The 25,881-nt window shown below is 40.5% G+C and overlaps 1 protein-coding gene across 3 annotated transcripts in view; it reads left to right on the top strand.

The window, feature by feature from the left end:
- The first annotated feature begins 5,884 nt into the window (after positions 1-5,884).
- Positions 5,885-25,881, top strand: part of LOC306829065 (transcription factor COE3) — a 121,368-nt gene continuing 101,371 nt past the window's right edge. For 2 of the 3 annotated variants that reach the window (XM_079351910.1, XM_079351909.1), the window contains exons 1-3: positions 6,158-6,779; positions 22,153-22,309; positions 24,439-24,502. In XM_079351910.1, coding sequence (XP_079208036.1) covers positions 6,646-6,779; positions 22,153-22,309; positions 24,439-24,502 — 355 coding nt within the window. In that variant the 5' untranslated portion in view covers positions 6,158-6,645. Of the gene's footprint in view, positions 6,132-6,157; positions 6,780-22,152; positions 22,310-24,438; positions 24,503-25,881 lie in introns of those variants that run through there. The other variant, XM_079351911.1, reaches the window with a different exon arrangement.

Here is a 25,881-nt window from a genome sequence, read left to right on the forward strand (position 1 = left end):
GTTTCCCCTGTTCTGTTTGGTTCTCTCTTTTTTTTAATTTATTATTGTTGCTTCTTTGTATTTTGGTTTTAAGACTAAAGATCTTTTAATGCAGTGGTTCTTTAAGTGGGGGTCAGGAGATTCTTGCCAAAAAAAGAATTTAAATGATTTAAAACGTTGCATTTTACTAACAAAAGTAGTTAAAATAGTGAATTCAAATAAAACCACATCAAGTGAAATGAACTTTGTATAAGTACTTGAGGTCGAAGTTGGCACATGAAAATGAAGGGGTTTGTTTAATTATGTCCACTTAGTACTAAGAACATGGACAGTACTTATCAGTGTATTATTACTTTTATCTTGATACTGTTTGTTACATTGGCTCAGACTGAAGAGGACAGATTTAAGAAGAGTAACTGAGAATGAAGCACAGTACACAGAACATCCTGAGTTTATCACCGGAAAGCTGACGCAGTGAGTGGATTTCATAGTTCTCACCTTCCTGGTTTTTTAGAGCGAATGAAGTAAACAAAACCTCACAGCAGTTAAGACTAAGACTAACTGTTTCATTGGGGAAAAAAGAGTTAGCCTTGGGTACTTAAAATGATTATCACATGAGGAAGCATCCATGTACTTTGTTTATCTTTTAAGTTGGATTACCGAAACCAACACTGTTTCAATAAATGCACAGGGAAATAAATTATATTGCAATTAGCAATTAACCTTTCTGTAGCCAAACATTAGCCAATGTTTGCCAAACTTGCTTTAAAACATATATTAGCTAATAGGTAGCAGAATGCGAGCAGAGCTAAACTGTAGCCATAAGCTACTTAACACTGTAGCACTGTAACACTTCACGCTTTCTTTGCAAATTTGCTCAGCTTAGAAAAAGTATATTTATGCTACCAAACAGTCCATGGTACAACATAACTCTTTAATTCTAACCCAGTCATATGTAGCTGTGTCATGGTCTATTATTGGTGCACATTACTTTTGTAGGCTACTGTACTAATGTACTGATGTTTTGTGCACGATTGATACATTTTTATTTTACGTTTGACTGTTTTCTAAACGTTTATTGTGTTCTCTACAAAGATGACCGGAGCAGCTGTTTTTAACAAGACTCAAAAGATCACTGACAGATCTCACCTGTACTCAAGTGTTCAGGTATTCACCATTCACAGACATAAACATGATTTTAACAAACTAAACCTAGTTTACATTCAGATTGTGTCGTAGACTGGATTAGTCATTAATTGTTTTCATTAAATGATTTGTAATTAATTAAAGGTCAGACAAAGAGGCTGTTTTACGTTGTGATACTGATGTGGACAGGTGTAAAGTGCAGCTTTGGCCAGTAGGTGGCGCGATTTACCTTTAGTTAAACATCATGATAAATATGTAGGGATAATTCTGTGAACTCTTATTTTATCCATGTTGGTACATACAGGTAGCATGTTACTTTTACTTATTACCAGCTGAGTGCCAATTCAATACAGTAGACTCTTAAGTGACTTCAATGTTTATGGTTAAAATGTTTTTTATTCTTAACGTTTAACATCATGTGCAAAGAAGATCACATTAAAATGGCCTCATCTTCTTTAGAATAGCTGCCTATTTCTATAAAATAGGAGCAGCTGTGGGTGACTTTGGGGCTGTTTAAAATAAATTCCTGTGGCAGCTTAAAGTATTCAGTCATGCATGATCATTGTGTAGTCTGTGTTTTGGTTCCACTATTTATTGCACAGTGTTGCATGAAACTGTTGCATGAAAGAGGATTTTGTTTTAGCTTTTGACATCCAGAGATGATTGCTGCTTTTATTTAGTTGCCTTTTTAGTGAAATACTTACAAACAAACAAACAAAAAATGCTGTGTGTAAATCCTGATAATTTCCTCCTGTAACTATCCTTTATACACATCCATGATTATACATTCTTTTAAGAAATAGATGTTATTAAAGTTTGATCTGATTTAACCTTCTATGGAAATATATTTGATGAACAGATTTGTGGATAATTTCCAGTTATTTCATATAAATGTAATATACTTATTCTTATGATAATGAAGAACTCAACCATTAAAATCCTTGTGTGGTGGCTGCTGTGTTTGGAAAGACTGAGACTGATTAGCGTTGAGTGTTTCGGCATGTTTGTGAAGGGGGTTAAATGACCCTCAAGGTGGAGTTGTGACACCCAGCAGGAGATCTGCGCTGAGCTTTCATTCAACATGAGAGGATAAGAAGACCCATCTGTTTGGATTTTCACTTTTCTAAAAAGTAGAACTGGCAGTGTTTGTTGAAGCTGATGTCGCTCCTGTTCTTTGAGACAGTTTGGAGGAGAGAGGATTTTGTTTCCAACCAAACCTTTCAAAGGCACAGAACGTTAAGTGTCTGCTTTTTTCTAACCACTTTGTCAGTGTTCATCAGCAGATATCTTTATTTACAGAAAACTCCTCTGTAATATGCAGAACATTTTCTGTCTCCATCTGCTTTGAATGAAACGTACTGCTCGAATTTATCAAGTCAATCACTTCGAGATTTGGTCTTTTGCTGTAGAAAATTGAGATTTTGAGATTTTAAGATTTCCCTTTGGTTTCTAGGAAGATTGGAACAATGTGGTTTTATCGTTTTTGCACATTTTTAAAGAAAATACATTTTTCTTTGAGATTTTTTCAAACTTGATATATTTGCTGCAGTCTTTAACTTCATGGTTTCACATAAAAAAAATTAAAATATAACCATCATGTACTATAACTTAATTTCATAGTTTACTTTCTTTTTTTAATTGATTTTATATCCCTCCTCTTTCTGAATCTTAATAACATTCAATAACTCACAGGGAGTTTTTTTTTTACATTTTTTAACTAAGAAACAATCAATTCTACATTCAACCTAAAACAATTTCGATTTTTAGACAAATAAAACGTGGTTTCTAAATGTCTTATTGTATTTAATCTTCGTAAATCTTAGTATTATTTATCTTACTAAACAATTACATAATACATGTTCCTTCGTGTTAGAATAAACTTAACTGTAGGGAAGCTGTATCATTTATCTCTCTCTATTTGATTTCTTAAAGTCACCTGCATCTGAGTCTGTGACACTCCACCCGTGGCACGGTGTACGAGCTGTGCAGTAGCGCTTGTTCTCCACTGTGTGGCGCCCTGCTCCTGTACACTGAGCGTGCTGTCTGCAGCTGTTAGCTGGTGGATTTATCCGCAGCAGCAGTGAAACAGAACAAAGTGCCATCTGTGTTTTTACACTCCACAGAGCCTGCTCTTCATCACCGAGCGCAAAATTAATAAAGTCATCGAGAAAAAAAAACACATTAAAAAGCAGGTTAATCCGGATTAAGAGCCTCCTTCAGGTGTTTCTGTCGAGCCCTGAATGTTCTCAGCACACCGATTAAAGAAAACTTCTTCTAAGCATTTGAGAACCACGATCATTTAAAAGCCAACATTTTGGATTTACAATTGTTGTGTTTTTGTTAAAGTGATTCCTGCTGAATTAAATCAAATGTGTTCCTTGAGGTTCCAGGATGTTTGAGGGTGTCTTAGGTTTACGTTCCAGGTTTATTTAAAGCACTTCCAGGTGTTTCTAGCAAGTTCCAATGCCAAATAAAATGCTCTGTTGATATTCAATACATTTCAACGGGATCTATATCTCATTCATGAATTACTCTTTTCACGTTAGTTTATGTTCCATAGGCATTGGAGAGTTTTCCAGGGTTTTTAAGGGATTTCAAGGCTTGTATTCAAGGTCCTGAAGGAGGCTCCCTTTTGGATTCTGGGGCTTTAGGGCGTCTTGTGGAGATTTAAGATGTATACATTTACAGTTTATAGATCTTTTTTAAGGCCTCAGGAGATTTTAAAAGGAAGTTCTAAAAAAGCTTCCAGAGGAAGTTTAAGAAGCTCTCTGGGTTCTGGAGCAGATTTTGTCAATCTTAAAGGATTTCGGGGTGTTTTCTTAAAGGGTGCTCAGTGTAGTTCCAGGACTTTTCGGCTGGTATTAAAGAGAACAATCGGATCTAGAAAAGGCGAACAGGGTTCTGAGGCTTATTTAAGGATCTGTAAGTGAATTCCATGAGCTTCCTGGAGGTCTTGAAGTCATTTCAAGGTGGCGTTATGTGATGCACATGGTGGTCCGGGTTGGTTTGCGGCTTTTATGGAAGGTTCCGCTAGTTTCAAAAAGGTATACGGACCTCTGAGGCTTCTTCAATGGTCTTAAGGAGTTTCCTTAAGCACTGGAGAGATTTCGAGAGTGACATTAAGGTGCTACAAGTGTTCCAGGATTACCTGGGATTGCTCCAGGTGTTTAAGGGACCTTTTGTTTCACTCTCAAGGTTCTCCAGGGGATCCAGGGGAGGTTAAATGTGCTCATAGATGCATATGTTAATCCAAAGGAAGAGACATAAAGTGCCAAATCTTTAATGGCTTAAAGGTTCCAGGTGCTGTTACAGATTTGTTCTAAACCTAAAGCCAAAAGTGAGAATCATGATATTTAAAAGGAATCAGCTAAATCAGATAAACGATGCGGAATTGTCTGTCGTTAAATGAATTGCTGAAATGTATTTGTTCTAATATTTGGTGTCACACCGTCGTAGTCTCCATGTATTTGTCGTAGTCATCCCTTATAAATGTAAATACACTTCAGTATTTACATTTATAAGGGAAGTCGTTACTTACTTTTATATTATTAGTATAATTAAAGACATAAGAAATAATATTAATAAAATCATAAAGTGTCATTAGCAGAGCGGGGAGCCTGTTGCCGTCTGGTTTCTAATCCGGACCTTCGTCATCCTCCTCCTCGTCCTCTTCATCTCCAACATGTTTGCAGCGTCTCATTGACTTTTTCTCTCCTCGCGCGCACATATTTTTCCAGGCTTTCCAGACGTTTCTATGTCCCCTGAGGAAGGCGGCGGGCTAAAGGAGGATAAATATTTAATCAGCACTGCTCGCGAGTTTGGGCTTAATTAGAGGAATTCTGCTCGTGCCACGGAACCTAAGCCCCCCCCCCACCCCCCAACATCAAATATTATTTTTATTATTATTATAATTGATTATTTTGAGGCCTTTCCTTTTTAATCCTAATCCAAACATTTAAAAAAAGTGTAATTAACATCAGTGTGAAATAAAACACTTGCACTAACTAAAACGCATCTTATTTGCAGCTTTCCCTCCTGATGTGAGTATGAATGTGAGTGTGAGAGCGCCATATGTCCGTGCGTAAAAAAGCGCAAATTGGTGCCAAATTTACGCGCCTCCCGTGTCAGTCAGCCTGAACGCGGGATGACAGAGGAGATTATTCCACATGAAACCAGTTAATCCCCCGAAATCTGCCGAAGTCTGTGAGGTTGGAGGGAGTGAATACAGATCGGTGTAACTGATGAGTTCAGTATTACAGTCTCGTATCCGGAGCAGGCCTGAGCGCAGAGGAAGGAGATTCTGTATCTGCTGCAGAATGTCAGCCTCCATGAAAGCGTTTAAATCTTTATAAAAACAGAAGTGACAGAATGTGCTCGGGGTGTGTTTGAGGGATGTCTGCAAAAACAAGACTCGGTGTTGTGCGTTCTGCGTGCAGAGAGGTAGTTTTAACCTCACCACATAAACAAATTCCTGCACACTGTGGGTTCAAAACTATCTGCACATTTAACAGAGCATCCTTCACCACCCTGCTGTTTAATATCACTTCAGTCTGTTTTGTTAAAATATTTAAAAAAACGTCCATCACGTGTTCACACCTCCAGCATCAGATCTGTTCATCTCGTTAACTCCTCCTGTTTTATCCACTTTACAACTTAAATTGACGCTTCATTTTTTACAGTGCACACAGCCGAACACGCGGAAACCCTTATTTGGAGTAGGTTTTGAAAAAACAATGACGAAACGTGTCGTTTTGCCCAATCAGGCGCCAGAGGTGTGACAAATATTCAAATGAGCTGTCCAAATTTGGTGCTGTCTCCGCCCCCTCCAGGTCCACGCCGGTCCCTGGGGAGCTCCAGAGCCTCGGACCCCGGGAGAAGGAGCTCTCCGCCGGGACAGAGGAGCCATAAAGAGCCGGGGAGGGAGGGGGATGAGATTTCTCGCTGCCCAATCCCCCTGTTCCCCCGGGAGCAGCAGCCTTCTTCGGTCCGTCCCTCCCTCTTGTTTGCTAATCATTTCATTTTACTCCTTTTGAAGCGCTCGCGTGTTTTTTTATCCCACTTTTCATTTCTCCACAATCCGCGGCTGCTCGCCTCCCTCTGATCCCCGGCTCTCCGCTCCGTTCTCCCGGCGTCAGGCTCTCCGGATCCCGGCTGATTGTCCCCTCTCTCTCCCGGCTCCTCAGAGATTGTCTCCCCGCTCCGCGCTGCTCTCTCCGCCCTCTTTTTAACTTCACACAGACGCAGACTGAAGCCCGGGCAGCTGAGCCGGTGCTGGGATCTAAAACAACCCCGGAGAAACCCAGAGGGATCCCGGGCTCTTCTCTGGATCAGGACCCGGTACTTTGGGGAAGCTCGCTCTGTGTCCCTCCTCCCCTCCTCCTCTCTCCTCCTCTTCATCGCTCCTCTTTTCTCCACCTTAATCCAGGTGGTCCTTTGGCTTTTTGAGTGGCTGCTACAGGGAGGATTACTCTTCTTCTTTCGTGTTTCTGGTGAAGACGAAGCTCCCAGAAGGACACTTTGATGTTCTCCATCCAGGACAGCCTCCCCAGGGGGGCCCTGACCATGAAGGAGGAGCCGCTCCCCACCGGCATGACCCCGGTCCGCTCCTGGATGCAGGGCGCAGGGATTTTGGACGCGAACACAGCGGCCCAGAGGTAAAAATATCACCGAAACATTTTAACTGTTCCTCTGTGAGCTTCGCTGTGCCAAGTGGCTGATTAATGCCACAGCAAGAAAACTCCAGCTTGAAGGTGAAAGTCCTGATCAGGTTCGAGTCCTGCAGGTCCGTTTTTACTCTGGACCTGCACGGAGATCCGAGTCAGTCTGCAGGAGAGCGATTAGTAACCATTTCAGTTAGAACCATAAAATCCACAGAGCTGCTGCAGCTGAGAAACAGTGAGGAAAAACCCAATCGATCCAGGTTGTACGCATTTTAAATAGTTAATACAAAGTTAAAAAACACAGAGGATGCGCAGCGCGCATGTGATCCACTTACAATCTTCAAAATAATATAAGAACTACACAGGGAAAACTATAAAAACTTTTACTTTTCGCCACAACAAAATCATCCTTTTGGGAAGGTTTTCACTCCCGATTTAAAACTTCAAAACTGATACGAAACTAAAAAAATTAGAACTCAGGAAAAGTCATATTTAATTTGTGAATAATCTCCAAATGAAGTCAGATGAGCCGTTCACGGTCTACAGTATATATATCGATCTCTTAAACCAGCTGTGATAATGGTTTCAGCCTGGATCCCTCCTCCTCTCCGGCGGGTTCAGGTTCACCAGCTGTCCGCTCGAGCTGCAGACACACGCCGAGTCACTCTCATACTTCCACTCTTGTTGAGTAACTACGACTCTAAACAAAATCTCCCCCGCGTTTCACACACTTACGCGTTTATCGTTAATTTAAACAAATTTGACACGCGGTTTGGTTTGTGCACACACGCTGCGCGCAGTGAGCGCGTGCAGCAGCCCGCGTGCAGTGAGCGCGTGTTCTCCCAGATTCTTTTACACATCCTTTTTAAGAAGAAAATTTAAAGAATAAATGTTACGTTGTTGAATTAAACGTAACAGATTTGATCTCATCCACAAATATTTACAAAGTTCACAGACTCTGGGGCGCTGAGTAGAATTTATGAAAGTGTTCTAAAGTTTATGTTTAATTCATCAAGCAGCTCGGGATGGAAATAAAGTTAAATTAAAGTGGGTCACAGGTTAAATTAAAGCATTCTGCAGAGTTTCGCATGCAGGGTAAAATAACTTTAACCTTAAAGATACAAACCCACGTATAGGTGCTGCTGAGAGGGTCAGTTTGAAATTAATTTATCCGTGATTTAATTATTTTTTAAAGCCCTACAATAATGACAAAAACCTTGTTCAATCATTTAAGCGCATTCAAATATCTGGAAATCTGAAACAGGCTACAGGAAATAAATGAAGTGTTCAGCGTCACTATTTCGAAGAAAATGTGAAATTTACGAATTTTTGAAAGGTAATGAAACTATTCTTCTAAAAACTCCGACGTTGATTTCTGGTGAATTGTGACATTATGAAGCAGAGTTTTGAAGGTTTAATCTGCTGTAGTGATATCTGAGGCTGGATTTAAATAAATCAATGCAGGTTGAAGCGCTGCTCCCGTTTGGAAATTACCTGCGCATATCAGCAGCTGAAGCTCTGAAGAAACTCCTCCAACACCATTAGATTTACGATTTATTGATTTATTTTATCATTCATTTTGATTTCACTTCAGTTTTTAGAAGGAATTAAAACAGAATTTTGCAAATGTACACCGTTTTAAACTTCAATTTCTGCAACAAGATTCAGGCAAAACTAAAATGAATTCAGTCAGTTTGAAGTGATTTATAGTTTTCTTTTACACATCCATCATTTTTTGTGTTTAGTTGAACTTCAACATATTGTTACATTCTGCAGTTCGAGCTAAAACCAGTTAGTGACTTGAAACACCTGTTTCACATCAGGGGACTTTTAAAACTGGAGTCAGGGAACATTAAAATCTGAACGACTTCAGTAAACTCTTATTTTTTTTCCTAAAATATGTTCATAGCAGATCTAAGGTTTGAAATGTTTTTAAAAACAACTTGGCAAACACTGAATTAAGAAGAGTTAACAGTGATTATCATTGGTGATTATTTCTTCAATAAACTGATTTAAAAAAAAGAGTCTACAAATAGTGAAAAAAAGTAATCAGATTTTCTGAATATTCAGATGTTCTGAATTTTTGTCTATTGACAATGCAATTATCCTTTCAATACTTTTATCCTTTAAATACTTTTGCTTAAAAAGAACAGTTCAGTTTATTTCCCTCTGATAGATGAGAGCATTCAGTCTGAACATGATTCATAGTGTGATTGGTCTGCTCATTGTGCAGCAGGGTGTAGATATGTAAAGCGCTTTATGGGGAACCACATTTACATATACACGTGCTGCTGTTGACATGCACTGACTTAAACCTTAATATAATAAAGCCTTTGATGAAGAGAATTAAAACCTAAGTCTCAGAGGAACAAACATAAAGCGTCAGGACTTTGAAAGACTGAGGAAACTGCTGAAACTGATCCATTATAAAGAAGACAGAACAAGGAAAAAAGCCAAAAATCAAACACTGCGTTAAAACATGAAGGGAGCCATATATTCAGGAGCAAATTCCTTCTACAAATCCTTAAATGTTTGAGAGTCGATAAGTTTGAATCTAATTGAAGAACTTTGCGTGTGAGCAGCGTCTCAGTTTCTCCTGCGTTACATTCATTAATGTGGAAGTGTCTTAAAGGCTTCACGACAGACATTTGAAAGTGTGAAGAGTTGCGCGGAGAGGAAGAGGTTGTTTCGGATATTTTCTGTCCCTCCTGTTTGTTGGAGTCGTCGTCTTTTTAATCATTTTTTTTCTGTTTGGAGGTGAACAAACAGAAGCTGCATATTTGTTGTGTTTGTGTGTTTCTAAAGCTTCGTTCAGAGGAAGCAGACTGAGAAACGCTGAGCGTCTCGGGTTACAGTGTGTGTGTGTGTGTGTGTGTGTGGTGCTTTGTGCTGGGATGCCTGCGTGTCTTCACAGTTAATTCAACGTTAGACATCTCTTTTACCACATTTTAGACGCCTCAAAACTACAGGAGAGAAGCTCGTACTCAAGATATCAGAACAGATGAAGAATCCTTTTTAATATTCGAGATACTAAAAGAGAAAACCAGCTGACCAAAATCTGACTTTAGGCAGATTCTAATCACAGGATTGAGACATTTCTGCATCAGGCTGTTTATGAACCTGCTGTGTGGTACAGGATGCTCTCACAAACAAAACGTTTGATCGCTTTTATTTAGAGAATCGAGAAAAAAGTCCAGTCAGACTCAAAGTCCTGCGATAAAATCGATCAGATCATGTATTGATGAGTGACCTGATCAGGATGAATACTTACATGTGTCGAGGAATTTATGATTTACAAACAACAAACAGGCGAGTCCCTTTTTTATCTTTTTAAAACCATCAGTATATTGGGTGATTTATTTTAAATTTTAAAGGACAGATTTCGGCAGCAAGGATGTCTTTGGCGGATTTTTTTGGGCTTATGGATGTAAAAAATCACAAAAGAATATGTTCTGGGAAGAAAGAACATTTATAACGGTGTCAGGTTCAGTTCAAAGCTGAAGTGCCACTTTCTCAATTTCAATTTTATTCACTGATGAGGGACAATGAAGACGTTATACCTGAACATCTACCAAACATTTAAAACCTGAAGCTTTAGCTCTCTGAAAGAATCCATGACGCTCCAAATCCATCTCATAATAACTGAACATTGTCCTTTTGACCTGCTTAATTTGATTGATTCACAGATATTGAACCTGAAATAGAAAAAGAGACATCTGATCTAAAGCCTGGACTCAGCAGTCTCACAGAAGCTGGATTATACAAATATAATGTAGAAAAGTTCAGATCTGGAAGAGTGCAAGATAAGTGTAATTATACACTCGCACTTTTTCAAGTGTTTAAAGCTGCTGCTAAACAAACGGATGCAGAGGTTGAAATCAGTTGAATCTTTTTTTGTGGCGATTTAATGAGGTTTGTAACTCCAGTAAAAATGAAGCGAGATCTGTCTGATGTTTGGTCTAAAAGTCGTCAGTGCTTGAAAGCCGCGTCTTTCCCAACCAAGACGATGAAATGGAGAGAGCCTCCAGAGCAGTGTGACGGGAAAGTGACACGAAGAAATCAAACAAAAAAACGATCAGAAGCAGGACGAGTCAAACGAAACATTTCTGAGCCCTTCAAAATGAGATTTGATTGTGTTCGTCTCTGATTCTCGGCTGTAAGAATCTCGAATCATTGAATCTAAAAAACATTCCATCATTCACAAACTTCCAAAAATCCTCTGAAACCTCCTCGAGGAACGTTTAGAGCTCACGTTCACTTCTCTCAGAGCGCTGCGGAGATGACGAGACTACATCTGTTAGTTTGATGTTTCTGTTTGCAGACGCTGCAGATTAGAGGGGATTAATAATCTGTACACACATTAGCCGTGTGTGTGTGTGTGTGTGTGTGTGTGTTGATGCTTTGTGCTGGTTGCAGTCCCTTGTGGGGAGATCTGTTTGAATCAATGCCGTTGTTTGCTGCTGTGTTACATGCAGAATATTTCAACATGCACGTTGTATTGCTCTTCTTTGTTAACGACGTGTTTTGTGTGTTTTTCACACTCTCACATTCATGGTGTTTGTTGCGTGGAGCTTTTGGTCCCAGAAGGTCTTTATTAGGAGGTTAATTTGTAAAAAAAATCACATGCATTATTATCATCATAAACACCTCTGCTGCAGAGATGAACTCAGAGTTATAGTCATGGAGATCGAAAATAAAGAAACATGCCGAGAAAAAGTAGCTCTCTGTCGTTGTTGATCTTTTGAATAGACAAAAAAAAAAAACCTTAAAGGAAAGGAAGAACACAAATAAGGATTAACATGTTCTAAAATCACTGAAGCGCTGCATAGTGTTGAATCTCATGTAATACAAAACAAATGCATTTGCAGCTGATTCCAAACAAAAGCTGAGGCGTACTTAACTGAATCTTTAGGGACAGTTCGATGAAGCCTTGGTGTCGGGGAGCAGGAACAGTTTTTTGTTTTTTTTAATGAAGTGAAATGAAATGTAGATTGTTACATGACAAAGAACAGATCCTATAAATCAAATCACCCAACAGTTCAGACTAATGGTGGCCAAGGCAGGCCATTCAAGCTGAACTTTAAAGTCGGTGATAAACATCAGAGCTGCGCTGTGTTTGTAGCTCTGTAGAGATCCATGCATTTAAGAAACATGGACAGAATCCTGATCTGCCTGCATGGACATGAAGGTAGCTGAAATAAAGAAAAGCAGCACTCTTTTCTAAAACAAAAAAAACAAAAACAAAAAAAACAGTTTTAGTCCCAGGTTGTTTCCAGTTTCTACAGGATGCTAAAAAGTGAAAGAATCTTTTTAGATTTGTTTCCAAACAGCCAAAAGTTGTAGCTGCATTTTTTAAAATCCTGCAGAGGTGGATTTAACGTCAAACACCTGAAGTCCTGCAGGGGGAACTCCATAAAGAGTGGCTGTGTGGAAGTTCAGTGGAGCTTTATTTTGAAACAAAAAAACATCCTGTCTCATCTTTTCTCTGTTTGTGCGTTGAGAAATGTTTCTGTCCCGAAAAGGAGGGATGAAGAACAATTTAAAACCTGACCTCCTCTGAATATCACAAACAATGATTACACACTTTATTTGTATGGCCTCTTTAAGACAAGCAAGCGAGGCATTATAATGTTATCATATGAGCGAAGGTGAAATATTCTGGTTAAAAAATAACATATAAAGTGAGTAAATCCAATATAATGAGATTTGTAATATTCAGAATATCTAAAGATAAAAACACACTCCCCTCGACCTTTGTTTCTGCTGACTTCTTATCATTTTTTGCACACATGTAATCTGTGAGAGGTAAAATGTTGTAACCATCTCCTTAAATAAATATAGCTTAACATTATTTTACAAACAAACAACACATTCAGTAAAAAAACAGCAGCATTTGGTGTCGATGAAATGTTCTAATCATTAAATGATGAAATCAGCTCGGCCCTATTTGTTTCCTCACACGCTGTTAAAGGTCACACCTGTTGGCACCTTCATGTGCAGTTTTTTAGATTTAAATCAGATCCTGTTTGGCTCTCAACCTGCAGGCTTGGAACTCGTGAACTAATGCACCATGTGTTGTAAGAATAACTTCTTTATCTACATACAACAAAAGGAATGTGACAAATATCAAACACTTGAGTCTGCCCCTCATGTTTAATCACATTGTTTTTTTCTTTAAGTAGGTTAACAATCCTTGTGCACCTGCTTTCTCTGCAGCACCTCTAACATTTGTCCTTTTCTAAAAGTAGGTGTGTTGTATTGTTGTGAGGAATGTTGAAATCAGACCACGAAGGAGCTTTTCCAAATGAACAAAAGAACAGAGAGACATCACTAATAACAGTTTGATGCGCGGGTGAATTTTAACAAATCATCAGGGAGCATGTAGAGGCCAAATTCCATATTCACTGTATGTCATGAAATTCTCCCAGTGTGTTCATTTCAGACCTCACTGAATGATGTCTACTCTGGGAAACGTTTGCCGGATGTCCAGAAACATTTTTAAACCTCTCGTTTCCAAACCTCGAAATGCAACTAATTCAAGAACCGTATTCTTCACCATTTATACGTAACTTTTAACGTAAAACAGGGGCAAGTCTGTGTATGAACGCCATATTGAATGTTTTCTAATGTTGTCAAATAGAAAATAAAGCAACCTCTTTCCGCTTCATGACTTTTCTGAAACGACACAGAAGCTCATTCAGGAAAAGTCGAATTGTAGTCGAAAATGTTTCTAAAAATCAAACCCGTGCAAAAGTTAAGATAAAACTTTTTTCTCTCAATAACAGGCAGAAATAATGTATTGCAGTGTGTGTGTGTGTGTGTGTGTGTGTGTGTGTGTGTGTGTGTTTGTGTGTGTGTGCGCGTGTGTGCGCGTGTCCGCGCGTGTGTGAGGAAGCGTCATGTGAACAGATTTCCCTCGACCCGCTGCAGACAGAGAAAAAAGAGGTCGAGAAAATAGTGAGCAGAGTGAGTGATCATGCCCTCCACGCCCTATCTTTATCCTGTGGGGTTAAAGGGAGGCTGTGTATTGTGGGGGGGGGGGGATGAGGGGGTTATTAAGTACATGTTCCCAGGCTCGTTGGGGGAGGCGGGGATGTTCAGGTAGGGTTTGGAGGAGGTGAATAATTGTCGATGGGGGGATTCCCCACCTCGGCGGCAGCACCATTCGTCATCCGCTCAATCATTCGGTGTTCCCCAGTGGCGGGCGGACAGGTGGAGGGGGGGGGGGCAGGTCTGTGGAGTCTGGCAGTGATGGATGTGAGCACAGAGAGACTTTTTATCAGAGAGCCGTAACTCACAGCGACGGTCAGCGGAGGCCTCGGCCGATCACTTTCTGTTTTTATCTCTCCCTCTTAACATCTTGTTCCCCTAACTGGGCGAGAATAAAATGCACTTCCTACCACATTTGGATTTCTCAACATCCTCTGCCCCCCCCCCCCCCCCCCCCATCTTCAAGTTCACACAATTAAGCTCTCCTGAAAGTAGATTTAAAATCATGTCATATGGTTAAATAGTAGGTGCCGTGTTACTGTAAATTCTCACCCTCCTCCTCCGTCTCCTCATCACCACGGCGATGGAAGTGAAGTTGACTCGTGTAAATAAAAGCGTCCACTCTCAAGCTTGTCTCCTCATGGCCTCTGCTGAACGTCTGCGGCCGCTCGGCTAATCAGAAGCAGCCACGCATCGAAAAAAAAAAAAGAAGCTGCAAACAATTAACCCTGAGCTGCGTCTGAGAGGTGCAGGTGACCACAGTAATGGGCTCAGCATGTGTGTGTGAGAGAGAGTGGGACAGGCAGCATGTGGGTAAAGGATGTGTTCTGCAGGAAACAGCTGAGTAGAGAAAACGTGCAGCTGCATGAGTCTGGCTCTCCATCCATCCTGAGAGCAGAGGAGTAAAGTATTAAAACATCACAACAAAACCTCAAAAAATAAATCTGACGCGAGTGTGAAGCCAAAATGGGCCCGAAAACATGCGGAAACTCAGATTTACTAGGCCCTGAATGCACCACAGAGACCAGAGTTTGATGAATTAATAAGGGGAGATGTAGTATTTTTTTTTAAAGACACTACTGCTTTCACCGACACCTCTTTACACCAAATTCCATTTGACAAATCCTCTTTTTTACAACTCGATGAAGACATTCACTGTTTTTCTTTTCTCAGTTTTTAAACTTTGTCTCAATATGTCAGAGAGTATAACCTCTGGAGAATGTCTGAAAGTAAGCAGGTAACATTCCTGGACCCCAAAACTCAGATTTACTGAACCCTGAATGCACCACAGGGACCAGCGTGAGCTGAACTGATGGGAAAAAAGACTGAGGACTTGACAGTTTTACGCACCAAACTCCATTTAAAAAAGCATATTTTACATCTCTCGCTGAAAGACCTGCAAATGAGTCTCCAACACTTTTTTCTTTTCTCAAGCTCTTATAATTTTCAAATATTAAATGATTAGATTAAAGTCAATGACAGAAGCCTGATTTTAAAATATTTAACTGAAAACAAAGTGACTCAAATGTCACTCCTATGAGTTTTAATATGACCAAATTCCATTCAGAAATCTGCTACTTTACATGTTTGAACAAAACCCTAAGAGATTGAATCTGTCCAAATAAGTCAAACTTGGCACAAGTAAGTTTGATGAATTCAGGCAAACAAGTGTGAATGACCTAAATGATGACAACATGCAGCTGGTCAATCAGCAGTTTTCTTTTTAAATGCTAAAAGCATTCACAGGCGTTTATGTGTTTTTATTGTTCTTCCTGTGAAGTAAAACATAAAGCAGAATAAACAGTTTGTGATGCATTTTAAACACGTCAAAGAACGTACTAAACACACACACACACACACACACAGTCTCAGCAGTGTGTGTGTAAGTGCAGAAGCCCCTCAGTCTGAAGACTAATTTGTTGGTAATTGCAGCATGACAGGAGCAGCCATTCCAGCATCGAGCCCCCAGTTTCCCCGAGCCAGTCGCCCTAATTAGGAATGACACACACTATTAAGGTGCACAAATGGAAATCAGTAAGCGGGCGTTTTCTCCCCGTCGGCACCGTCACCGCCGGGACACCGAACCAGAAACCTCCCACAATGCATCTGTGAGGGAGCAAGTTCTTTAATCTGGTAACTTTAACAAACTCTCTTTACTTTGTTTTATGTTTTAAACAAAGTAAAACTGTGGACAGAGATCGAATTCATGCCTGTAAAACAAGATGTAAAACAGAATGTTTTTTAGATGGAGTTTGGTTTGGTGCTGATTAATCTATCGTCAGTTATCAAAGAAAAGAGGAGAGAGGCAATGTGCAGGAAGTTTTAGCCAATGACACACAGACACACACACACAGACACACACACACACACACACACTCACTTAGCCTGCTGTCTTCTCACCGTGTTTCAGCCTGCAGTCATTAGTTCGCATTACAAGGCTAATAAGAGCTAACCAAACAGGTGAGTGTGTGTGTGTGTGTGTGTGTGTGTGTGTGTGTGTGTGTGTGTGTGTGTGTGTGTGTGTGTGTGTGTGTGTGTGTGTGTGTGTGTGTGTGTGTGTGTGTGTGTGTGTGTGTGTGTGCGTGCGTGTGTGGGGGGGAGGCAATGTATTTCTGGGTAATTGTGCAGCCTTGCATAAATCAACACATAGACACATGGTACTGTACATGAACAATATGTGCATATTTTAACCGTCCAAACTTCCATAGCAATTAGAGAGGAAGTCCTTATGGTGTGTGTGTGTGTGTGTGTGTGTGTATGTGTGTGTGTGTGTGTGTGTGTGTGTGTTCTGCAGGACACATTTACATCATTGGTGAACATTGAAAGCAACAAAGCCTTCTAACGTGTGTACTGATTGGTGAACCTGGTCGGGCTGCGTTTTACAGTCGCAATAAACATTTTGTGAGTTTTAGCTAATGTGCACACTTTTATCATGTGTTTTTTTTTATCACTATATATTATTATTAAAATGTTGAACTATGGACCCAAATATTATGCATTTTGACATTTCTAGTTTCTAGTTTGACATTTCTAAATTCTAGTCTATTTTCCGTATTTTCTTAATTTTATATATATATATATATAATTTTTTTTTTTCGAACAGCAAAAAAAAAAAATGTTGCAATGTTAGTTTTTTCCAATGTTGTGCAGCCATGGAAACTGGGCCCCTTTTTTAAAAACATACCTTTGGGTGTAAAGGGGTCCAAAAAGCTGTGCAGTGATTTTTTAACCACGCACAGCTGCTACATCGCTCTCTTCAAAGATACCAGACTACATTGACAAAAACTGAGTTTAACCCCACAGAGCAGGAGCTGCTGATCTACTGCTGCTTTGATTGATCATTTTCTCTGCTATTGTTTGCTGCTCAAATATAACAGCCCGTCTGTGTGTGTGTGTGTGTGTGTGTGTGTGTGTGTGTGTGTGTGTGTGTGTGCGCGTGCATGTGTGGTGTCAATCTGTTTGCTCTGAGTTTGTTTCCGATGAATCAGATTTAAACATTTAGTTTGTTTGATTCACATCATGGCAGTCAGCCAGTCACTATTAGAGTATGTGAGTGTGTATGTGTGTGTGTTTGAGTTTAAGTGTGTGTATAGTATCGCTCATTAGGTTGGTGTGTGTGTCTGTGTTTTATTTATGTGCTTGTGTGTCAGTCGGCAGGCCACGCTGGTTAAAGACTCAAACAGCGGTCACACTCCATCTCCTGTTTGATTAATGTCGTGTTGTGTGTGTGTGTGTGTGTGTGTGTGTGTGTGTGTAGGTGTGTGTGTGTGTGTAAACGAACATCCAGCACACTACAGTCAGTACTAAAGGATATTTAAGGAACATTTTCATTATTTCAGCACTTTACATTTAAAAATAAATGTATAACATGAAGGTTGAAAAGTTAACTTCTGTTCATGTTGGATTCATGGATTTGATTTATATACAAAAATAAATAAAAGTGTTGGCTATCTAGGACTTCTATTTTTGTTGACATGATGTTTTGGCAACAAAACGTACCAATACTGGGTGATTTGGTACTTTTAATTACCAAATAATGGAGACAAACTCCTGCACACTGTCTGAACTAGATGAAAACATTGGCCATGTTTCGACGTGTCGGTGGCAGGAGTTTGGGTTCATTATCTGTCTTCTGAAGTAGATGTGTTTTTTTTTAAGTTGATGTCCTCTTAGATACTGTGAAATTACAACAGAGACTGAATGGATTAAAAACAGTGTTAAGGTATGAACTACATTTGGACCACCTTAAATCAGTGTTTAAAGATGTCTGTTTCAGGCTCCTTGTTCTTTGGGTGAGTTTGGAGCCCTGAACTTTGATTAAGTGCGAGTTTGACGTCTTCATCTAAAGAAGGATTGAGTTGTAGCTGGTTGTTTCAGGTCTGGTCAGCCAGAAAGAGATTTTCCCACTAGATGTCTGCACATCCCACAGTGTGTAGTAAGTGGTTTTAAGCTCCTGTATGTTTACTCTTCGCTGGTCGGCTCTGGCTCTTCACACACTGCTGTACTTTTGAATTAAATACACAAACTAGTGCTGCTGCTCCTGCTGCAGAGAAAGTCCAATGTCAATTTCTCCAGTTTTTCCTTCTGTGCAGTCGCTCTTCTCACACAGAAATCCCACCACGACGCCATAAAGAAGTTCTGTCGTTACACATGCTTTTTTTTTTCACTTAAGCAAACAATTCGATGCATATCGCCGCTCAACTGTCTTTAAAACAGCATGCTGTGTTTTTAGCTGCTAATCTTCTCGGTTGCACACGTTAAACTTCCTTGATTCGTAACAGTTCATCTTATCCTGCTGGCTCGTCCATTTCCCACATGTTGACCTGCTTCTGCCACTACTATCTCTACCAGCTTTAAAGGCAGAAAATGTTGCTGCCTCATTCTGTCTTTGTACCTTGTATGTACCAGAATGGAGAGGAAGAAGAAAAGCAACTTTTCACTTTCTCTATGGCTGCAAAAGTCCAGCAAACAGAAATATTTGACTGCATCATTATGCACAAACTTCAGCCCAACACATTTGGTGTATAAGAAAACCTTGAGAGCTCTGCCAAAATGTTCAATCAAGTTCTGTTGGTTTGAAAGAAAGTCTGGAAGCAGCAGGAGTTTAAAGGAGGTGCAGCAGGTGCAGAACCAGTTCATGACGTTCTTAACTGGGATCACTGGGTGTCTGCTTTTTAATCTGAGAGACCAAAAGCTCAACCAAATATTCAGTAAATGTATTCATTGTGTGTGCGTGTGTCTTTGTGTGTGTGATGTGAACTGACAGCAGCGGCTTCTCGCTCAGTAATTGTTTGCAGAGTTCTCGACACGACTCCCGCTGACCTTTAATTTCAGGCTTTGTGATGAAACGTGCACATCGCCGAACCTCGTTTGTCTCCCTGTTTGTTCTGATTGAATGTGTGTTTGTGTGTATGCGCGCGCGTCTGTGTGTGTGCGTGCGTGCGCGCGCGTGTGTTATTTTCCTCCTCTCTGCCTGTTGGCGTGTGATTTACACTCCGGGCATGTTCGAGCGCGCCGTGTGCCATCGATACTGTTTTTATTACACCTTGTGCCAAGTGCTAACAGCCGGATACGAGGCGCAGCGACGAGTGGCTGCAGCACAATTAGCATAATTGAAATAATAATAATGCTAACGAGCTTTCTGAGTGGAGGCAGAGCAGAGACGAGAGGCTGAGCCGGCCGATGGGCTGTCTGGATAGCGGTGTGTGTAATTGGGATAATGGGCTGGATTTAGTGGTGGAAGTGATGCTTCTGATGAAACAGGTGCCAAATTCAGCGAATCACTCACCTCTCTGTTTGTTTTATCGTTCAAACCAGCGTTTGTGTCAGCTCTTTGTCTACAGCAGGATTTATTAACAAAGTGAAAAAAAAAGATACAACTAAAAATTGTAGAATTAAAGAAACACCATGATGCTGGTATTAAAGGACGTTCTGCACGTTTCTTTTAATAATGAATGACTCTTTCACCTACTGTATGTCTCTGTCGTTTTATTTATGTTTTTACCACACTGCACTGTAAAAGTTTTCACGTTTATTTCTTTAGTGTCATCTTTACAACTGTACCACAGGGAAGAAGACATGTTCAATGTTCACACTCCTAAAAATGAAATGAAACAAGTAATAAAATATGGAGAAAAGACTTGAGGAGACGCTTAACAAAGACTTCCTCAGCGCCATCTTTTCTCCTTTCTGTCCGGACTCTTGTTTTTGTATTTGAGTGATCAAAGTCATATATTCTCAGGAGAGATAGGAAGGAAGAATTATTTACAAACTTTACTGAAGAATTTTCAGTTTTCTTAATCAGGACCTCTAAAAGCCAAATCTTTGGTGTGCAAAGATTAGATAAATCATAAGCAAATTTGGTAATTTAGCTTTTTTTAATCCCACACATTGTGACTGAAACAAACATTAAAGAAAATTAAAGGTTAGCAGATTAAACCGTAACTCAACTTTTAAATCAACAAGTTGTTTTGCAGTTTGTCAAAACTACTTGTTATGACGTGATATTGTGTTACTGTAATGGGTTAAAAGACACTGGACAGAACAGCCTAAAGTTAGCTTCTCCAGCATCTGCCACAGAAAACTGATGCTTCGACAACATAAACAGGCATCACGATGACAGTACGTCACAAAAATACCCACCGTGTGTATGTTTGATGTGGTCCGATCCTTTTGCTGATGATGTGCTGATTTACTTGACTAAATCTCTCCTTGTTTTACCCGTGTGTTGTTGTTGAAGGCTGTTTCCTCCTGTACACTCAGCTCTGTGTTTCAAAATAGCATCGTGGCTGAAAACAGATGCTTGTGGATGTGTTTTTTTTCTCTCACAGGAAGTCATTGAAAATATCTAGTGGTGAAAGTGTTGAAGGCTGTCGCGCTGTGATTCCTCTCGCTGTTATTTTCTGTTTTAACACTGTTGTGTTTTCTGACACTTTACTCCCAGCGAGCCTCCTTTAAAACCGTCTCCAACACACCTGAGCTACTCTCCTCCTCCTCCTCCTCCTGCACGCTCTCTACGCTGCCGTCCGTTCACCCAGTCGGAAGAATTAGCTTCCAACAAACCGGCCTACAAATGAGGCATTAAGCATTGGTAATGGAGGTGCAGAAAGGTCACGGCTGTATTAATCTGCCGTCTGGGGAATACACCCCTGAGCCGGGAAACACACACACCGAGAGAGAGCAGGCGAGTTTCCAAAAACAAACCCAGAGCATGAATAAATATTTATCTGCGCCCGGGCCATCATATTGATCATAAAGTGTTTTAGGAAACAAAACGAGCGGGAAAATGAGATTGATGTAAAAATATTCGGCTGTTGCTTTGAGCGTTTCCCCCTCAGACTCTGCGAGCGTCTCTGGGATGAGAGCAGAGGTCGCTTCCTGCTGGAGCATCGATTTTATTTCAGGATTAGCCAAGATTTCCATCTACTGCTCCTTAAATCAACAGCTGAAAATTAAGTCGCTGCTGTTTTACCATTTACACACTCAGTTAAAGTCTTTTTTAACTCAGAAAAATGATGCTGAAGCACTATGTGTATTTTGTGCACATTTTTTTAAGTTGTTTTTTGGGGTATTTTTGTCTTTTTCGGTTTGGACACCTGAATAAGGACAGGAAAGAGTTGAGGACGACATGCTGCCAAGGTCCGAGGTCGGACTCAAACCCATGGCTGCTGGATTTCAGACTTTTCCCCCTTATAGGGGGTGCACGTCATAATTGCTTGGCTATTGCACCCTACAATCCCATCACTTTTAATCATAGTACATTCACACATGACCTCTAACCAGTTATCATTGGAAGCTAGGTTGTGACACAGTAATTTTTTCCTCTCGTCTTAAAAATGACAAACATTTGATTTGTAGTCCTTGCGCGTCACGAAGATCTCTCCATCCTGGAAATGCTAAACCAATATCTGCCCTCATTTTACTGCTCCATTTCTTGACCCAGAGGCTTGTTGGTCGTTTGGTTTTCTGATATCCAGTCTGGAGTGTTGGTTGATATCAAGCAAAGTGTATTGTGTCATGTAGTATCGTATCGTATAGTTTTATATGCTCACACGGCATAAGATAAACTTGCTGCTGTGCATGCCATGATAAATTAAAGTAAAATGGTAGTACTGTATGATGCGGCATGCACATGAACAGTAAGGGCCAGTGCAGTGGCAGAGGAGATTTGACGGCATCAACACAGCAACGTTGGTCCTCATATATCCGTTCATTGTAACTGCACAGAGACAAACATGTCAGGCAAAATTATCTGTAATACAGTACATCCGTGCAGGGAGGCAAATGATGGAGAAACCAAGTCTAGTTCTATTATTGTAACAACCATACATATGTTTGATTTATGTAATACAATGTTGTGTGTCTCTCTGTGTTCCAGCGGTGTGGGTTTAGCTCGAGCACACTTTGAGAAGCAGCCGCCGTCCAACCTGAGGAAGTCAAACTTCTTCCACTTTGTTCTGGCGCTGTACGACCGGCAGGGTCAGCCGGTCGAGATTGAGAGGACTTCATACATCGACTTTGTGGAGAAAGACAAGGTATCACTCTTTTTTTCTCACATTAAACATACGTACATGAACTCCCTGCAGCTACCTCCACAGTTAAAAAAGGAAGCCAATGCGGAAGTGCAGAATCCTGCAGTTCGTTGAGTGTCCACTTGAGGCTTGCTGCAGACTCACCAGATGTCACAAACACACCCATTTGTTTACAGCATGGTTCAAAAACAGGAAATAGATCGGCACCCTGCAGGAACATGTGGGTGATGACTAAAGCCTGTGACCTGCGGAACTCCCAAAAAACAACGAATCCAATCTTTGGGTTGATTGGTTCCTCTAGATGAAATACAAATAGTATTAACAGTACTTCTAATAGTTCTGATAATGATGATAATAGTAGTAGTAACAGTGATAATCTTCAGACAGGTTGTGAGAGTTTCTGTCGTTTGATCAGCTGCCAGCTGGCACCACTTCTTCCCCTCCGATCCACCCACTCACTCGCTCACCTCACCTCGGCTTTGACCTCTAGTCTCTCGCCCTGACATCCCCTGACACACACACACACACACACACACACACACACACACACACACACACACACACACACACACAGAAGCACTGGGACTGAGCCAACACTCCCGGGCACAGTTGGCACGGAGCGGCCGGCTGACAGAGACTGAAAGCAGAGAGAGATAAAACAGAGGGAAAACGGCTGTAAAGAGAAAAATAGAAGAGGAAGAAGAAAGAGAGGAAACACAATTTGGAGGAAGAGGGTGTCATGTCAAGACAGAGAAATGAGAGATAAAGGAGAGATGGTGATACCAGAAACAAAGGAAAGACGTTTAGACAGTCCAGGAGTGGGTTTGCATCTCGATAGCCAAGTGATTTTAAAAACATCTCTGTTGTCTCTGAACATTCTTAGATAAATAGAAATGTTCACTCCCTTTGAAAAATGGACACTAATTCAATTATTGTATGAAAAATGAGCAACATTCAGATTCAAACCAAAGAAAAATACAGACAAATGTGTTTTCCAAGTTTTGGTGACAATTAAAAATCCCGGAGTCATTTACTGCAGCTTAAACCACAAAGATACAACGATGAACTTTCGTTTCTTTCATGAACCAAATATGTTTGAAGTTTTAGTCGTTGACAAAAATAGCAAGGGCATTATATCAGTAATCTTATCACAGATTATGTTTCAATAAACTTCACTGAAAACCTTATTTTTTCATTCTTGGAATTAAGCACGACGGGAGAAATTGAAGGAGCATCAAAATAAAGATATATTTCTGTGGTTTTATGGAACTGACTTATTAGAGTTGTCAAAATGTCTGATACTTTTACGACACTGCTTTCACCCTTTGTCTGATCCTAAACTTGAAGTTTCCTTCAGTTAGACAATTCTTTTTTTTTTTTTGTGCCAGGAATATTCCCACTGAGACATAAAATTTATTTTTAAGGTTTATTTTGAGCCTTTTTATGCCTTCCTAGAGACAGGACAGTGGACAGAGTCAGAAATCAAGAGCAGAGAGAGTGGTAGACAATACGGGAAAAGGAGCCACAGGTCCGAGTTGAACTTGGGCCGCCTGCCTGGAGATTATACAGGTTATCAAGTCCTAATCAAAAGAAGAATACAAAGTTTGATATGAATAACAAAAATTGATAAAAACAGACAATAATGACATTAAACTACAAATACAGAAAAAATACATCCTTAAATATTTCCTATTCTGTGATCTGAAGTCTTTAAAGATAATTAATTAATTGCAGGCAGTTTAAGGTGACCTTTCAGCTTAGACCCTGAGAGAGAGAGAGAGCAAAATCATCAATACACTAAATAATAGAGGTTTGTTATTTATTAACTTTTACCAGAACGAGAGTCAACATGTTGAGTTTTGGAGCCAAAAGAAAGATGATCTGACTTTTATAGTCAGTCCCTCAAATCTCAAACTGGACTTCATTTGAAGGTGGGGACTCGGGTTCATTGTGTGCAGTATTTGAACAGAATTTGTGCACATGTTTGACTTTGACAGCAGCAGCTTTAACTGTGAGCTCTGACGCCTCCCGCTAAGTTTCCATCCTCACACGAACACTCAGTCTGAACATGTTTGATCTCACCTTCATCACACTGATGTGTAATGTGTAACGTGCCTGTTTGTGTGTGACAGGAGTACAACGGAGAGAAGACCAACAACGGGATCCACTACAGGCTACAGCTCCTCTACAGCAACGGTGAGTCTGCAGGACGTTTACCAGACGTTATTAGTTTACCTCACAGAACACAGGAGTTCCTCTTCTACCAGCTGCCTGAATTCTTTGACTTTTCTTTTCTAGTATTAATAGTTAGTTTGGAAGAGATACAGAAACAGAACTGAATGAGCTAGCTTAGTAGATTTTCATGTTAGGGACAAACTGCGACTATAAACAGACCTCTTAGACTGACTGACAGAATGATATTAAAACCAAATTGAACCTTTTCTAAATGGCAGTCGTGCAGGTCAGGTGAGTCTTTATGTGAACTGGTTTCAGGTTTGCTCAGCTGATTGATGGAGTTGATTTAATGGCCGCTTGCTCCCATAGGTGAAACTAACTGTGTGTGTGTTTGCTGCTGAACTTTGCTGCATGAATTAGAGTTCAGGATTTGTGGAGAAGGAATTTATATTAAAGGTCACCTCAGTGGAAAACTTTTTTATTATCAGCAAAGAGAGACAGAAAGGAAAAGAGCGAGCGAGCAAGAGAGAGAGAGAGAGCGAAAGCATGAACGCATCTGGAGTATTGGACAGCTAACTAAACCTGAACTCTGGTTTGTCTATGGGGGGGGCGGAGAGGAGGGGAACATAGACTTGTCTCCGTGCTGGCTCTGCTCCAGCCCTGCACTCAGACCCCTGCAGGAGTTGCAGATAAAGTGAGACATAAAGGAGTGTTTTCTTCCAAAGGGGGATAAATCACTCTAATATGAGGCGGTATCGTCGGATTAGCATCGTACGGAGGTAATTGACCTCATCTGCAAGCGGAACGGATAGCCGCCATTTATGCCGCTGACTGCTCACACTCGGCGTCTGAGCGAGGAGTGAATCATGTCAATTAGAAAGCCCAGGAAGCTGCGAGGAAACGGCCCGACAAACAAGAAGAAGAAAAAAAACCCCAAGCCACAGAATACAATTAGATCTGCTGCGCCCGCTAACAGGTGTTCCCTGCAATTTGCTTCCTCCACCCCATGTCGTGTTTGTGTCACATTTACGCTCGGATGCATAGCTAATAAAAGACAAGCAATCCTGATTGATATTTAATTTGTGTGAGAATGAGGATTTCTTGTTATCCTTGAGGAAAAAGGCAGCGGGGGGGGGGGGGGTGGGGGGGACGTGGGGGGGACATGGGGGGGGGGGCTCGGCAGTTAAAGGCGTGTTTGGCCTATAAATAATAAACAGCTCTGGAGCAGCGCTAATGTTTGTTTTTGCTGAGGGGGGTGTTAGCGTAGCCGGGACGAGACGACAAGAAGAGCTACACAAACATAAACACACAACCGGGACATAAATAATAAGAGAATTCATTTACTGAACATTATTACGAATCAATGCTTTTGTTTTTTTTTTCTGCAAACTGAGATCAAA

The sequence above is a fragment of the Symphodus melops genome (genome assembly GCF_947650265.1).
Source record: "Symphodus melops genome assembly, chromosome: 9".
Taxonomy (NCBI): Eukaryota; Metazoa; Chordata; class Actinopteri; order Labriformes; family Labridae; genus Symphodus; species Symphodus melops.